General features: G+C 39.0%; 1 protein-coding gene across 5 annotated transcripts in view; it reads left to right on the forward strand.

The window, feature by feature from the left end:
• Window positions 1–14,568, forward strand: part of STAG1 (stromal antigen 1) — a 150,080-nt gene that overhangs the window by 113,197 nt on the left and 22,315 nt on the right. For all 5 annotated transcript variants that reach the window (XM_015870971.2, XM_015870970.2, XM_032446719.1 and 2 more), the window contains 6 exons: window positions 719–811; window positions 924–1,013; window positions 1,188–1,391; window positions 2,933–3,003; window positions 8,343–8,430; window positions 9,913–9,993. In XM_015870971.2, coding sequence (XP_015726457.1) covers window positions 719–811; window positions 924–1,013; window positions 1,188–1,391; window positions 2,933–3,003; window positions 8,343–8,430; window positions 9,913–9,993 — 627 coding nt within the window. The remainder of the gene's footprint in view (window positions 1–718; window positions 812–923; window positions 1,014–1,187; window positions 1,392–2,932; window positions 3,004–8,342; window positions 8,431–9,912; window positions 9,994–14,568) is intronic.

Consider the following 14,568-nt stretch of genomic DNA (forward strand, 5'->3'; position numbering starts at 1 on the left):
CCTTATTGTGCAGTTGAGCAGCGTGGATGAACATAAGCCTTTAGGTAATGGAAATATTTTACTACTTGTTTTCAAAAGTATTCTTTACAAAAACTCTCCTTTTCTGAAGCCAAGAGGGCAGCTCTAAGCTTTTGTGAAGCTATGTTGATTATATATTCATTGTTTTAAGGTGGTTTGGCTATGATAGTATTAGTAGCCTCAGTGTAAATGTCACTGAAAGCTGTAAATGAATTCAGTGAGCTTGGGTGCATGTTCTCACTGAGAATTACATTCCAGTTTAGAGATGAGGCCACTAATCTGCTAATGGAAATCACTGTTACAGTGTGGTTTGATTTTGGTTTTCTGAATTATAATTCAGTTCACCCTGAGGTCTTTCATTAACATGTTATTTAATGTGTGAAAGCTAGAGCTTAATTTATTTGGAAACAATAGCAAAACTTCCACTGCCTTGGGTTATATTTAAAGTTCAATCCTAAAAACATGTTGATGTGTAGCAACAGTATGTGGCTGGATGATATTTCCCTTTTCAATTATGGTTTCTTAGGACGTGTGATCCTCCCATTTAATCACTCTTCAGTCCAAACATTTTTGAATGTCTTTCCCTTCTCTTTTTATTAAAAATTGCATGAGTGTTTCTTGGAAATATCAACTTCAGAGGAATTAATGAATGCTATATGCAGATATTGTATTTACTGTAGTTATCTTTGATCGCTTGCAGGTCTTGACAGCAAAAGAAAGGAAAACGCAGATAGATGACAGAAATAAATTGACTGAGCATTTCATTATTGCACTTCCTATGTTGCTATCAAAGGTATATTTTTCTACAAAATCAATTGCTCCCTGGTATTTACGACTGACTTTAAACTTTCCTTCTGTGTAGATGTTTATTTTTACTGTTCTGTTTTGTTTCAATGATATTCTAGTATTCCGCTGATGCAGAGAAGGTTGCAAATCTCCTGCAAATCCCTCAGTATTTTGATCTGGAAATCTATAGCACTGGCAGAATGGAAAAGGTATAGTACAGTGGGCAGTAATGCTGGCTGCTTTCAAGTACCTCATCACTGTTGTTGTACAGTACCATGCCTTCATTTGGTAATAAAACCAAATATAGTAATATAACCTGGTGTGTTTTTTTGGGGATTTATTGTTTGACAAGGTAGGAGCTGAATTTCTTTTCTGATCTACAGCATCTGGATGCCTTACTGAAACAAATTAAGTTTGTTGTGGAAAAGCACGTGGAATCGGATGTTCTCGAAGCCTGCAGCAAAACCTACAGCATACTCTGTAGTGAAGAATATACAATCCAGAACAGAGTTGACATAGCGCACAGCCAACTTATTGATGAGTTTGTGGATCGGTTCAACCATTCTGTAGAGGATCTGCTGCAGGAGGTTTGTTTCCTTGAAATGAATTTAGTTAGACTACCTAAAATACGCTGTGATAGACTGCAGAAAAACGTCATGAAATTATCCATGTGAAGAGGTAATGCAGCAGCAACTCTATCATAATTATTTGGAGGCCTTTCTCCATACAGAAAATCCCCTAGACTAGCATTAAATCTGATGCTGTAAGACAAAGACCATGGGACAGTCCCACTCCTTAAAACTTAGTGTATTATTTAAACAATTCACATGTGAAATGAATTTGATGAAAGCTCAGGAAAAAATGCAAAGGAAAGTGCATTTACATTAGTGCTTGGGGTAATTCCTGTAGTCTCCAATTGACACGCTGATCGCAGAATGAAAACTGCATCATGTCTTGAATGGAAGAGAGGGTTTAGTCAAATATTTATTATGGCATATTGAAACAGCTCTGGAAAGAAGGAAATAATGATACAAAACCAAAGCCTGGAGATGTCTGGAATTTATTTACAAGATATGCTTGCACCAGACAGAATACACTGAATAAGGATAGAAATCTGGTTTAGTAAATTTAACTTTGTACAGCACCACTTAATTTGTTGTAGTTCTCCTGATTTTTAAAAGTAACTTAGGGTCTGCATAGATCTTTTTCTATACTTCATAAGTTGTGCATCGTGGAAGATGCACTTAGTTGTATAAGGAACTGTGTATTAAATAAATTAAACCTTTAGTTATGTTTATTTCCTCATTTCAAAGAGATTTTTTATTTGCAAATTTGTATGCTTGTAGTCAAGCAAGCATAATGTTGTTTTATGGCTTCCCTCTAGGTTGATAATAAGAAACATTGACTGGCACTTGCATCTAAAAGCAGGGAGATGATTTAATTGTTGGCCTATAGCTGGAAAGTGATTGATCAAAACAAAATGGAGAAGAATAGCTCTAAGTGGATTTACTCTTTCAGAAAATTGCTGGAAAAATTAAGTTTCAGAATTAATTCCACTTGATTTTCAATTCAGTATTGGAATAGTGATATTTTAAAATGTCAACCTTAAACAAAAATTGCAGAAGAAAAAACTTTCCAGTGCTGAATGTATGTCATTGTATGCAACGTGGCTGTCACGTGATGCAGTGTGTAACAGGGAACAGCAATGAAGGATAAGAAACCAAAGGAATTTTTCCACCAATCGTTTTAAAATACTCACTGTTGACATCTACAGATAAACATTTGTCTGGTTCTTGTGGCACATTCTTCAGATTGTGGTTAAACTGCAGCTCAGTCCTTTCTGTAAAATAAGATAAAACTAGGATTTTTATCTTGGAAATGGTTTCTACTACTGGAAGATACTTGCTTGAGTATTAATGTTGTAATACTGCTGCATATTTTTAGATGATCTTGCTAATTTTCTAATGCTATGCAGTAGTTATTTAAGTATCACTATGGAATCTAAATAAAATTTGGACCATGTTTTGTGGTCAACATAAAACCTAAAAGAAATCTGTTCCTTCCCATTCAGCAGTGTTCTCTCAGTTGGTTTGCTGAACTGCCTTCATGGATTTTCTTTCATTTTCAGGGAGAAGAAGCTGATGATGATGACATATACAACGTGCTCTCCACTTTGAAGAGATTAACCTCTTTTCACAAGTATGTGTGTCTTCCCTTGAAAATTTATGGTCACTTCAACAAGTATCAGTTGAGATCTGGTGTTAAGAAATGAGAACACTTTATGGTCTAAAATAAGGAACAGAGTTTGATGAATGACTGGTGGCATTTCTCAGTGCCATCCAATCTATTCTTCAGATTCATCAGTGTTATTGGTTAGTTAATGACTGCTTTTACACATTTAATTTGCAAATGGCATATCTTCCTTTGCACTAAATGAGTGTTTCACTACAAAATCATACTCTCCCGCATGACATATGAAGTTTTAACTACCTGAAACTCCTTCACTAAGTGCAGGATGAACCAGACTGCTGGAACCAGCCAGCATCTTCCCAGGGTTCTGCTGCTCTCAGTTAGACATATTGGCACCCTAATGACTCGTAGAGCAACCTGGAAAATTTGACTTCAGTTGTCAGGATGTTGCTCTATGGCACAAAGACCTAATCTTCCCCTTATACCAGGTGTAGGAAATAATTGCTTCTGGTAGGAAAGCTTTGAATGCAGATGCCATTCAGAGGGACCTTGGCAGGCTGGAAAGCTGGGCTCGGGTGAACCTAATGAGGTTCAACACGGCAAAGTGCAAGGTTTTGCACTTAGGTTGGAAGAACCCCAGGCACCTGTACAGGCTGGGAGGAGTGGTCCTTGAGAGCAGCTCGGCAGAGAAAGACCTAGGGGTCCTGAAGATGAGAAACTTAACATGAGCCAGCAGAGTGGCTCTGGCAGCCCAGTAAGCAAATGGGACCTGGGCTCCATCAGGAGAGGGTGGTCAGCAGGGATAGGGAGGTGATCGTCCCTCTCTACTCTGCTCTTGTGAGCGCCCCATCTGGAGTACTGTGTCCAGGTGTGGAGCCCTCAGTACAAAAAAAGATATGGAGATTTTGGAAAGGGTCCAGAGGAGGGCCACAAAGATGATCAGGGGCTGGGACACCTCCCCTATGAGGACAGGCTGAGGGAGTTGGGTTTTGTTCAGCCTGGAGAAGAGAAGGTTGCGGGGTGACCTCATTGCAGCCTTTCAGTACCTGAAGGGGAAACTTACTCCCAGGAGGGGAGTAAACTCTTCGAAAAGGGCTGACATAGACAGGACTAGGGGAAATGGTTTTAAGTTAAAAGAGGGAAGATTTAGGTTGGACGTTAGGGGGAAGTTCTTTACTAAGAGAGTAGTTAGGTCCTGGAACAGGCTGCCCAGGGAGGTTGTGGATGCCCCGTCCTTGGAGGTGTTCAAGGCCAGGTTGGACGGGGCCCTGGGCAACCTGATCTAGTAAATGTGTATGTTTGGTGGCCCTGCCGGGCAGGGGGGTTGGAACTACATGATCCTTGAGGTCCCTTCCAACCCGGGTCATTCTGTGATTCTGTGTGATTCTGTGACTGAGAGCCAGAAGTAATTTCTCCCTTATCACAGTGATAGAGCGGATCTTGCTTCTCCCACCTCTTTTACACTTGTGTATTTGGATTTGCAGTTTTGGTTCGCTTTCCTTTCTATGCTTAGTATTCACCTGTACTGAATCACTGTATGAGATGATTCGGAAATATCTGCTCTTTGTTTCCATTCAACAGGAGTCCTAGAAAGATCATTAAATCATTACTAATTCCTATAGTGCAGCTGGCTGATGTGCAAATTAGGTTTTTGGTCTCCCTGGTAACACAGTTGGAGCCACTTCTACCATCCCTGAGAGGATTGGTGAAAGCTGTAGTTCACACTGAAGAAAACAACACAAAACTTTTTGCAAAAGCTTCAGTTATGAGGCTATGATGGTCTTTAATTTAAAACTTGCATTGATTGTTCTCATCTTGATGGCTCTTGCCTGATGCTGTCGCTACCCATCATCAGATTGGAGCCAAAGGCAATGGAAGAAGTTGAAGTTATACACTAACAACCTTTCAGGTCTTATAAAACTTCACTGACAGAGCAAAGCATTTGGATTTGAATAGAAAAAACAAGTCCCTCTCTTCTTCCAGTGAGAGAAATGTACCTTCTTTTGCTTCCTTCCTCATTGCTGCTTCTTCATATTCTAGGAGAAATAAACCCAGCAAGTGGGGAAAAACCATGACAGGGATTGTCAGAAAAGCCTTCCAGACCAAAAAAAGCTTCTGTACTGAGATTTCCCAAGTCTGAGCTAATCCTCTTTCTGAGAAGATCTTTTTATCATGTATTTTCATGTGGGAATGAATAACATAAAAAGTTTCGAAGATTAGGGAAGATGTTCTGTAGATTGTACTTGCTGCCCAATTTTTTTTCACTTAAACTAACATAAATCAAACTGGTTAATGAAGATAGGCACAGTACAAGAAATTGTCTCTCTCTGCATGCTAGAACAGTGGAACATGCAATGGGAGATGGATGTTTTGGAAAGGCTGAAAAGCTACTTGACAACAGGCTTGCAGAATGCTTTTTAATTGATAGCTTTCCATCATGGGATATCGGTATTTCAGTACAAATAGAATTGATCATTACAGTGTTTCCTTTTGAGTTTTCAAAATGGAATAATAAATTTTTGAGGATTTCTGAATAGGACACATAGACTAAATATGACAGTCTTTTCTTTGTCAGGGTCTCACTGATGTTCATAGCATTTCTTTCTTTGCTTTCACATAGGGACACAATCTTCCTATTTCAACTCTGGCTTAGTTCAGCTGAGCTGTCACACTTCATACATGAGTGCTGTAGCAATTTTTATATCAGCATTTGTTGTTTAATTGCTCCAGGTGATTCCATGCAAGATATGTGAAACCAAGACATCAGCTCCATTCCTCCGATGTGCTCTTTTCATGCTGTCCTGTGTATAGAGCATTGTTTAACATTTAGAAATGAGGACTGTTGGTATCACAGCCCAGTAGTCCTCAGATATAATACAGAATTTGGTTCCTTCCTGCCACACGCTGACTTCATGCAATATGCCAGGCAATGGCTATAGTAACTTTCCAATAGTTGAACTATATGACATATCAGATTCCTTCAGACTGTATTATTCAGAAGTTTATTATCTAGAAAAAGAAGAAATTATGATAAATGAAACCTCAGTTAGAAAAGTAAGGCTGCACCTTGCAGAGCTGTTTATAACCCAAGGCGCTGCTTCTTTTGCTTTGTGCTGCTCTAAAAAGAGAGAAGGTCTGAGGGTGCACAGATCACCTTACCTAACAGGACTGTTTGTAGGCTGTTTCTTTCCACACTTTTGGAAACGCTGTGGGAATGATTCCTTCACTTCATCTGACTAATTTCTTGTAGAAATATGCCCCAGCAGACAGTAGAGACTGTAGAGATGAAAAGAAACCTCCTTTGATGAAGTGCTGGGCCTTGCTTTCTGTACTCCATAAAGACAAGGAAATGACTAAGGTAGAGAAAGTGCTGTGTCATATAACTTGTCATTCTTGGAGCCTCTATGAACCTCTCCGAAGGATGGGGTTGTGTCCATGGTATCTTCTTCATTGTAGTCTTGATTTCTGAGTAGTTTGAGGCAGAGAAAAATGAACTAGAATATGCCTAAATGTAATGTGGAAGCTTTTCTTTAAGGACGTTTGCAGCAATAATCTCTATTGGCTAGTATTTTTCAGCTTTGGAAGCTAGAATGCTCCTCCAGAGGACAGTTGTAAGACCAGGATCTGAGCAAAAAGCTAAGTGCCCCCAGGGCAGGTAGGGGTGCCTGCTGCCACCAGTCCCTGGCATGAAGGGCTCTGCAATAGCAGCTCAGTCACGGCACCAGTTTTTCTTTCATATTCTCTGTAGAATAATCTATTCAGATACTTTCCTCTGCAGACCAAGGAGATTTTACTGCTTTAATTACAATATTGTAATTAAGGAGGTACAACTCCACCTCAGTAGCAACCTTGTGACTTGCTGAAGCAGAATCTTTGTGCTTAGTATTGCTAGTGAGAGGGAGTTCCCTGGCAGTCAGTAGTTTGTCTATAAAACATTTTGTTTCCTTACTTCCAAGACACTCCAGAATGTAGGTGGGGAGTATATTTTCACTCCATTTTTTCTGGGAGGAGAGGTGCTGTTTTGCTTTTAGATTTTTCTATCATTTTCCTTTTGCTCGCAGATCTTAAATATAAATTAAGATGCACTTTGGCTTAGTGGCACAACTCTAGAGTACAGACTTCACTTATTCTCACTTAAAGGATGCTAAATGTTAAGATTTCTGTGCAACTTTTATCTGAGAGGTTATCCATGTTGTGGGACCGGCACAGTCCAGACTGGGAAAGGATTTCATACGTGGGTTCTCAGCAGGATCTTGAAGCTCCCGGTTCAGCCTCTGTTCATCTCAGAGCCAGAGAAATATTCTTTCTTGCTGAGCAGCGTAGTTAATTATTTAAACAAACTCAGGCAGCTCCAACACAGAGCAGAAGCAGAGGACAGGAAATGTGAGCATATCTTACTGATCAAAGCACTGGGATGAAAGGGAGCCAGATGGGTGAGGCTGCTTTATCTAATTCAGATTTTCCAGCTCAGTCAGAGCATCCCTTCTTCGAGGTGAGTATTTTAATTATCAACTCGTCTTTTTATTGTTTTGAGGGGTCTTGCTCTTTTATAAACATTTTATAGATGGTTTCAAATTTTCTCAGTTTCTCTCTACCTAAAAAAAAACTGAATGTGTTGTGGAAAATAATTCTTCAGGTTACCGTATGTTTCTTTTCATATCTCTCAGTTTTTCACTACAAACGTATAACACCAGCTGTTGAGGTGTGTAGGACTAAAACTCCTGTTGCTAATCTCGTCTGTATTTTTCTTCCCAGCAAATCAGGTTGGTTGAAATATGGAATGGATGGAATGGTTAACATAACCTCAGTCTTGATTACCTGTATATCGCTCTTAGTTTGGATATTTCAGGGTGTTCAATATTTAGTGTTAATATTTGCAATTATTTGCTAAATTATAAGGCAGAGGATTATGTAACTGTTGAGTAATTAGTCGTTCGGTACAACTGCAGTTTGGCCATAGTTTTTGCTGCAGTGCCAGAGAAGTGCCTTCTGAAATTCTGTCTGCGTTTAGGACACAACACGAAAAATATGAGTTAGAGGGCAACACTGAGAAGGAGCTTGTAGCTATGCTTAAGTAACATTTAGAGCTGCATGATATGCATTGAGTCTGTCTCCTATTGACAAAAATCTGATGTGGTAAACATCTTCCCCTACCATCTAAAAGCCTAACTTCTGGTTTTAATAAGGTGTGAACTAATTGTGCAGCTGCCTTGGCAGCATGCTGTATTGTCTCTACTTCACAGAAGTACTGAAACTGCTCACTGTGCTGCCAGGTCAGACTATATTCCTGCTGCAATATGGAGTACTAAGGAACACAACTAATCTCTCTTTATTATGTCTTGTTCTAGTGCTCATGATCTCACGAAATGGGATTTGTTCAGTAACTGCTACAGATTACTACGAACTGGAATTGAACACGGAGCTATGCCAGAACAGGTACCGTTAGCAGCACCTGCACTGCATCGTTTGGGGACTCAGTGTTTACAAGAGTTTTGCAGTGGAGATAGTCAAGAAATTAATGCATTAGGCGTCAGGTGTTTAGGAAAATCACAGAACCTTAAGTGAAGCTGTTTTTGTAGTTAGATATTCTTCAGGAGGAGGAAAATCTGATCTTGTTTCTTTTGTACTCAGTTTGATTTTGAGCTACTTGCCTCGCCTTTCTCATTTTAAAGTATGGAGTAACTCATGTCCCTGGCTGTGACAAGCACTGCATAAGTCATGATTTTGCACGTTATTTGTAAACCTTGTCTGTCATACAAATTATTTCAATTATTGTGTATTGAAGGTAAGATAAGTGCTTACAAAAACCAGATAAACACTTAGCAAGGATACTGGCCAACCTTTCTAGTGAGGTTCTTTCAGTAGACATGACTTGGACTTCTGTTTTATTAGCGTTCTTAATAAAGGGACCGCTGAGCACAGAGACATTTCAGATTCTCTCAGAATGCTATTTCAGCTTAAACTGCGGGCTGCCTACTGCAGTATTTGAGCTGTATTTTCATTTCTGTTGGAAGCCAGCTGTTAATTAGGAAAAAAAAAATGAAAAATGAAATTCTGATCTACTTTTAGAAGCCTTTTTAGAAAGGAGGTGTTGGGAGGTCTTGAGGCTTTTCTCACAGCCAAGTTTGGTGAAAGTAGATGGAGCCATCGTAGCGATTGACTTCCATAGCCCATCTCATTGCCACATCTCAGATTACTTCTCTAAGGAGTTAGGAAAAAGATTGTGAAACCTTAATTCTCCTCAGTATTTCTTTCCTCGGACCACTAGAAGTTTGCTGAACAGAGTAGTTTGGCACCTGTAGTAATATCTTTCCGAAAAGTAACCTGTTAAACAGCTAAGAGCTGTTACAAACTTGATTTACTGTGCACAGAACTAAAAACCACTGAAAGTACCTTCATGCTGAAAAGGTTTAGGAATTTTTAGCACCTATTATAGAACTGAAATGTTAACGAGACATTGATGCTTTTGTGAGCTTCACAAATACTTGTCCTGTGTTGTCCGTGATGAAATGTTTATTTTGTCCTTTTTTTTTTTTAATTGGACTACGTGTTCTAAACTGCATTACTCATGAAGTAAGATTTAGAGGTATTTAAACCAGTATTCTTGACCTGGGCTATGTAGGCATTGGGTTGTACTTCTGCCCTGCTGTGATTGCACCCATTACTGCACTCCAATGCATGATTTTCTTGTCCGCTTTGTTTCCCAGCTAACTGCAGTAGATTTTCCATTGATACTGGGCCAGTTTCTTATTGCCCTAAGCTGAATAAGGAAGCTGATGTCCATGAAAACAGGAAATAATTCCTAGGAGCTGCTCTTCTTTTCTTTTTTTGTCCCTTAAATATGTCACACATTTTACATACGCTTTACAGTTTGTTATTTCCAGCTTGCTTACATTCTTTGTGTTGCCTGTGTTACAGATAGTTGTTCAGGCACTGCAGTGTTCGCATTACTCTATTCTCTGGCAGCTGGTGAAAATCACTGAGGGTTCCCCTTCCAAAGTAAGTAGACATTTGATCATAGGAATTTTGCTGAAACAGAACTTACCTTAACAGGCATTGGACCTGATTCTCTGCAACTCCACACAGTATATGATCATTTCATACCATTGTGAAGCCAATTGACTTTGTTTTATACCAATTGTGAAGCATTTTGACTTGCTTAGTATTTTAAGATGTATTTGGTTTCATATATATGTCTGAATAAACTATGTGAATAGCAGAAGCTTGACTTTATCAGGACTTGATACTAGTTGACTTTTATGTTTTTATTGCTGAATGTATTTAATCTGAATATAACAGCTATGAATAGATAGGTAAAGTTAACAGTGCTTATCTAATAATTGCAAGTAATACTAGTGGTTTGCATGTCACATATAGCTTAATATTTATGTATGTTTACCTTGTTTACCCTTTAGTTACATCTTTTATGTTGTTAAATATAGGGTTACTAGCAGTGGCAGTTACTAATAAAAAGCAAATGCATGCAAGTGTAATGCAGTAAGGACAATATTACATGTAATTTGATCATTGTACTTAATATTTTCAGAACCGGTTCATAGCAGTTTCTCAATTAGAGGCCACTGTCTGATCTTTTAGGACATTTTCAGAAGTAATGAACCAAATTAAAGTATGAAATCTATAATAATAAATGTACTTTCCCACCCACAGCAGAAACAAGTTGAAGAGAAATCCTCAAACCTGATGTAGTTGGAGCATTTTTTTTCATGTTTTGATCTATCGAACTTTTATTTTTCATTTGTTGACGGTGAAAATAAATCCAGCTGCGGTATATCTGTCCATTAAGTCATTATGAGATCATTTTGCCCATGGCTGGTTGCCATGATTTAGGCTTATGAGTTAGCAGTCATTAAAGGGAATCACTTTGGAAGTAAGATGTATGGGAAGACAGACTTTAATAGGAAACACATTAGAATGAAGGATGATGTACATCATTAGTATTTTTTAGTTATCTAGGCTCTTAGAGGTATATTTCTGACACAGTATTTTAATATGAAGGTCCATTCAGCTTCCTACTCATATTTTCTACATATTTTTTTGGAATTATATGATCTCTAAGGTCCTTTCCAACCCAAACTGTTCTGTGATTCTCTGACAACCAGGGAGATACAACTGCAAACAGTCTCTTCTGTAGGATGAAGCTGTTGTTTATCTGGTATTCAGATGGTTCTTCCAGACACGCAGCCTCTCTCCCAAAAGGAATGTCCTGTTTTAATTACTGCAGTGGGCATTGTGCCTACACCTAGACCACAGTCATTGCCTTCTGAGGGACATTCTGTGTTACAGGTGCTGGGTATGTCTTGGATTCTGGCTGGCTACATGAGGCTAAGTGTGCTAGTCTGTAAGATTTTTATGTGTGGCAGGGAAAACCTGTTCAACTCTTGTGATCTAAATCAAATTAGGGTTATGGCAGCTTATTGGTTCATGAAAGACACATAACTAATGTGCAGTCAATGAAATACATCTCCAGGATCAGTATAACCAATACAGCAGGTAAGCCACAATACTAGACACTCGAGAAATGCTTCTGAACACGAGGAATGTCCTTCTGTAATTATTTGCAACTGATTCTAATCCCCTCCCCAGCACACACAGTTAGACATGTACAGTTGCTCTCGTAGGAAGAGGTACAAGTCCACTACCTTTCTTTTGGGTGCTTTAGGTCATCTAATTAAACATGGCTCCTGTTGGATAGGATGGTGCTCCAGTTTCATGTGTATCCATGTCACTTGCTGCAGTCCATTAATTCACATGCCATTCAAAGCGTCTGCAGTGTCATATATACATACTGGAGGTGTGGGTCCTTGGTGTTGCACCCTGGGCTGAGCGTCCTTCAGGTGAGTGCAGGCTTCTTGAGACTGCCAGTGCATGACCAGGCCTAGGCAGTGATTGCAGTGATGGGTGCCACTCTGTTCCACACCCAGGTGATTCCATAATCACAAGGTTTCATTATACTTATTTTCAAAGTGACTTTTCTTTTTCTCAAAGTTTCTTGGTAATCTCCTGCTTACTGCTTAACGTGGTGGTTTTAAGCAGACTAGAACTAGAACGCAGTTGCTAGAGTTCCTCCCAGCATCATCATTTATTTTAGACAAACACCCCCACAGAACAGTTCACATTGGTGGTTCTGTTCACACGCATGGCTGCACTCGTGTTCTCATCATATCAGCTGTTGTTTATCCAGACCACGTTGCCAGGAGGACTATCTGCAGGACTCCTCATGCTGTGTAACACTGTTTGCACACTGCAGTTTCAATCACCATACTTACAAAAGCAATACCAGTGTAAAATGTTTACAAGACATTTGAAAGGAGTGGTTATAACTGCTGGTTATTGGAACTAATAAGAAAGTCCGCTGAATACAATTCCTTCCTGTTGGGAAGTATTAGGTTATTCTGCTGGTTTTTCTGTCTTCGTTTCTGTGTGTATTCAAGAAACCAGGTGCCACTGAGTTATGTATGCAGTGAATAGGAAATATCTGCAGAATCCAAAGTCTTAGAACAGTTTAAAAACTAAAAAAGGAGCAAGAATAGAACAAGCATTCAAAAGCGAGTCAGAGGTGAAACCCTTCTGAATGAGCTGCAGCCAGGCCAGCCTAATGCTGAGCTATTGCGAAGTGATTAGTGGGCAGATGAATTAGTAGAGAGGATTTTAAAAGGATTTAAAGAAGATCATGGCGACTTGGAGGCTCTTCATATTGCTCTGGACACAATGACAGAAAGCACAAAATGCTGGAGTGTCACCAGGTGCCAAAGGTTGGGTTGTGATCGGCAGAGAAGCTGAATCCTGACAGATCTTGAACATGGTGAAAGGTTGTCAAAGAACTGGGAGGCTTGGTAGAAGTAAGTTAATGCTCCACAGAAGTAGTTCAAGAGGAAAGACAGTGGGAAAATAAGAAAAAAAACAATAACTGGCAAAATCGCAGCATTTCTCATTGACTTCAACTTTAAACTAGAAAATAACTGAATAATTTTAGGTAACTCTTGCAAAGCAAACAGTTGTCCAGTTACAGTTGGTGGCAAAATCAGTTCAAGTCCTTAATGGCTCATTCTTTTTCCATGTACTAGTTACATTTTGAAGATCTTAGTTGTATAGTTCAGGAGTGGGTTATTTATATCACGGGTCTCTTCAGTAATCCATTTAACAGCGTGGCTTCATGATTTTAGCCTAGCAACCAAAAGGATAGTACGTATTTTATGCCAGCTTTCCTGCTGAAGCCAGCATCTCCTGTAATCCTGCCTCAAGAACCTTGGCTGTGTTCCTTAGAACAGTAAAAGACTTGAAAATACAATTGGTTTTCTTCCATACCCATTTCTGTTTAAAAAACCAACCAAACCAACAGCCACGTTATCACTCTGCAGCAGTCTGGGGATTTCTCCAGTTTTAGGAAGTTCCAGATGGTTTTGTTGCACTGTTCAGTGAGGCTTTCTTTTGATGTCTGTACTTTTCAAGTTGCATGTTTGCTGTGCTATCAAGAGAGGAAAATAAATAGTGTTTGGTAGGTGCTATTCAGACTTGGACAGGAAGAAAAATGGAAACATTCAATTCCTAAACTTTTATGTAGGATTTTTATGTAGGTTTTAGTTTCTCTTTTCAATCATTAGCATTTAAATGGAAGGTATTATGTTAGAAAGGAGTTGCGATAGAAATGGTGGTGATTGTAATACCTATGTTTAAAAGTGTAAACCAGACAAACATGTTACAGCAAACTGATAAGCCTGCCATCAGTGCTGGGTAAACTATTGGGATGGCTGATGGAAAACGGTCAGTACAAGGCTGAACAAATACAGCCAATAGAAAAAACAAGAAGGATCAAATAAACTTGAGAAAGTTGCATTTTTGACCGAATATGCTATTTTGAAATACCAATTTCTGTAAGACATGAATATCGCATTTCATTGCAGCTTAGTATGAATATTTAATGTAATTCATATTCAGTAGCTAAGAAGTGGTGAATATGTTAGATAAAAATTGAAATTGGGAAGTCATCCTGATGTAATAGCTTCAGAGGCAGCCAAACAGTAGGGATGCCTGGAAACAAGATCACTAGAGATTTGTCACTTAGGAGAGACCAGAGGTAAATTATAGGTCATGTAATCGTAGTCTAATGCAGTTGCAGAAAGGGATCTTTGCTTATATTAAGAGAGAAAAACGATCAGTATTAAAAAGGTGATGTAGCATCTAGATCTTCAGAAACTAGATCAGAAAATCACTCTTTCTTTACTGAAAATTAAGAGGTTCAGAGATCTAGGAACCTGTGGGCTGCTTAGGTGCATTTGCATACCTACCTTCTGTTGTAATTTCAGTACAGGAAGAGCATATGGACCACCAAAAGGCTTTTCAGTCAAGAAGAAATAATGAGATCTTAGGATAGGATGCAGTAAAAGAAGCTAAAACTAGAAATGAGACACATGGACTGAAGAGACAGCAAACTCAAAAATCAGGATTTTTGGCAGGCAAAATGTTGCTTATAGACTGCATGGCATCTTCAGGCTTTGTTTGGATGTTCAGCAGGACATGTCTTCTATCTGAAAGCTGATACAGGCGATACCATGC

The sequence above is a fragment of the Coturnix japonica genome, chromosome 9 (assembly GCF_001577835.2).
Source record: "Coturnix japonica isolate 7356 chromosome 9, Coturnix japonica 2.1, whole genome shotgun sequence".
In the NCBI taxonomy this organism is placed as follows: Eukaryota; Metazoa; Chordata; class Aves; order Galliformes; family Phasianidae; genus Coturnix; species Coturnix japonica.